Below are 1,533 nucleotides of genomic sequence, written 5' to 3'. Positions count from 1 at the left end.
AGAAATTCAGTTCCTCAGTCGCAGTAGCCATACTCCAAGGGCACAAGGGCCACACGTGGCCTGTGGCTACATGTTAACAGCGCAGACGTATGATGCTTCCACCATCACTGCAGGACTTCTACTGGCCAGCGCCGACACAGACAGTTGAATTCCAATAAATACGTAAATAAAGAAAAAGCTTGGAAGGCACAAAGCCCCACTACCAATAACAATCAACAGACGTTATTACTCTTTCCAGATAGGCTGAAGAAAAAAATTATAGCAAGAAACAGCAAGTAAAAAACCTGCCAAGGCACCTTCCGGCGGGTTTTCTCCGGGAACTCACTCGACGGTAATTTCCGCAGAGGAAAATTCCGCAGCGATGTGAAGAAACTCCGCAGACTTCTAGGACGCAGGGAACTCCCAGAGCGGCGGGCGTTCAAGGGCCAAGACCCCGAGATGTAACTGTCCAAAGTGGAGGACTCCTGTAGTCACTGGGTGGGCGAGCCTCGGATCGGGGGCCCACAAGTCAACGCCTGCGCCGGTTCGCGCGTCCCTCNGGGGGTCGTGGCTGCTGCCGAGGCTGCTGCTCGTGCTGCTGCTGTTGTCGGGGCTGGCTCTGGGCTTGCTCCCTTTCGGCAGCAGTTCTCACGGGGTCTTCCACGACCTCCTGTCGGAGCAGCAGTTGCTTGAGGTGGAGGACTTGTCTCTGTCCCTGATGCAGGGCGGAGGGCTTGGACCACTGTCGCTACCCCCGGACCTGCCAGATCTGGATCCCGAGTGCCGGGAGCTGCTGCTGGACTTCGCCAACAGCAGTGCGGAGCTGACCGGGTGTCTGGTGCGCAGCGCCCGGCCCGTGCGCCTCTGTCGGACCTGCTATCCCCTCTTCCAACAGGTCGTCAACAAGATGGACAACATCAGCCGAGCCATGGGGGTGGGTAGAGGAGCACATCCGTATCTTATGGCGTGGAGGGTTGGGAAAGGAGGATGATGTGATAATGATCAACTGTGGGAGCCTCAGTTTCCCTAACCGTAAGAAAAAGGGGTTGGATTGGGTCCGTGGAATTTGGGGCATCAGAAAAAGTGGGTGACATGAAATTTGGAGTTTGGATTTTGCCTCCATGGATGCTATTGGGCATCCTCTTGGTAAACATTTGCAGATAGGTATGACTGTTTTCTTGGGGTTCCTGCTCCCCAAACCCTATCTTCCTTCCTCTTCCTTCATCCCAACCCCCAACTCTACCATAGTTTTTTCCCCATCTCTACCTGGAGTTCTCTGGAAGGACCCTTTCCTGAAACCACAAGTGGAGTGCAGAAACTGGTAGAGGTTAGGAACTTGAGATTTGTAGCCAGAAATTTTCAGACCCACCACTTTCTAGCTGTTTGACCTTGGATTAATTTTCTTCTCAGAGCCTATAAAATGGAGAAAACAGCTGCCTGATGTGGCTGTGAAAAGGATTAAAAGAGATACTTTATGGGAGTTCATTCTAGTTATTAAAACAGTCTGGAGCTAGTCTGCCAGGAGTCCAGTTCCACTCTGATTATTAGCAGTGT

At 52.4% G+C, this 1,533-nt stretch overlaps 1 protein-coding gene across 1 annotated transcript in view; it reads left to right on the top strand.

Annotated features, from left to right (window-relative positions):
* Nucleotides 1-1,533, top strand: part of OSTM1 (osteopetrosis associated transmembrane protein 1) — a 108,130-nt gene that overhangs the window by 43,739 nt on the left and 62,858 nt on the right. Inside the window, exon 3 of the mRNA XM_008581765.1 lies at nucleotides 471-913. Coding sequence (XP_008579987.1) covers nucleotides 471-913 — 443 coding nt within the window. The remainder of the gene's footprint in view (nucleotides 1-470; nucleotides 914-1,533) is intronic.

The sequence above is a fragment of the Galeopterus variegatus genome, unplaced genomic scaffold (assembly GCF_000696425.1).
Source record: "Galeopterus variegatus unplaced genomic scaffold, G_variegatus-3.0.2 Scaffold2453, whole genome shotgun sequence".
NCBI lineage: Eukaryota > Metazoa > Chordata > Mammalia > Dermoptera > Cynocephalidae > Galeopterus > Galeopterus variegatus.
The sequence above is the reverse complement of the archived record's forward strand: the minus strand, read 5'-3'. Positions and strand labels throughout refer to the sequence as shown.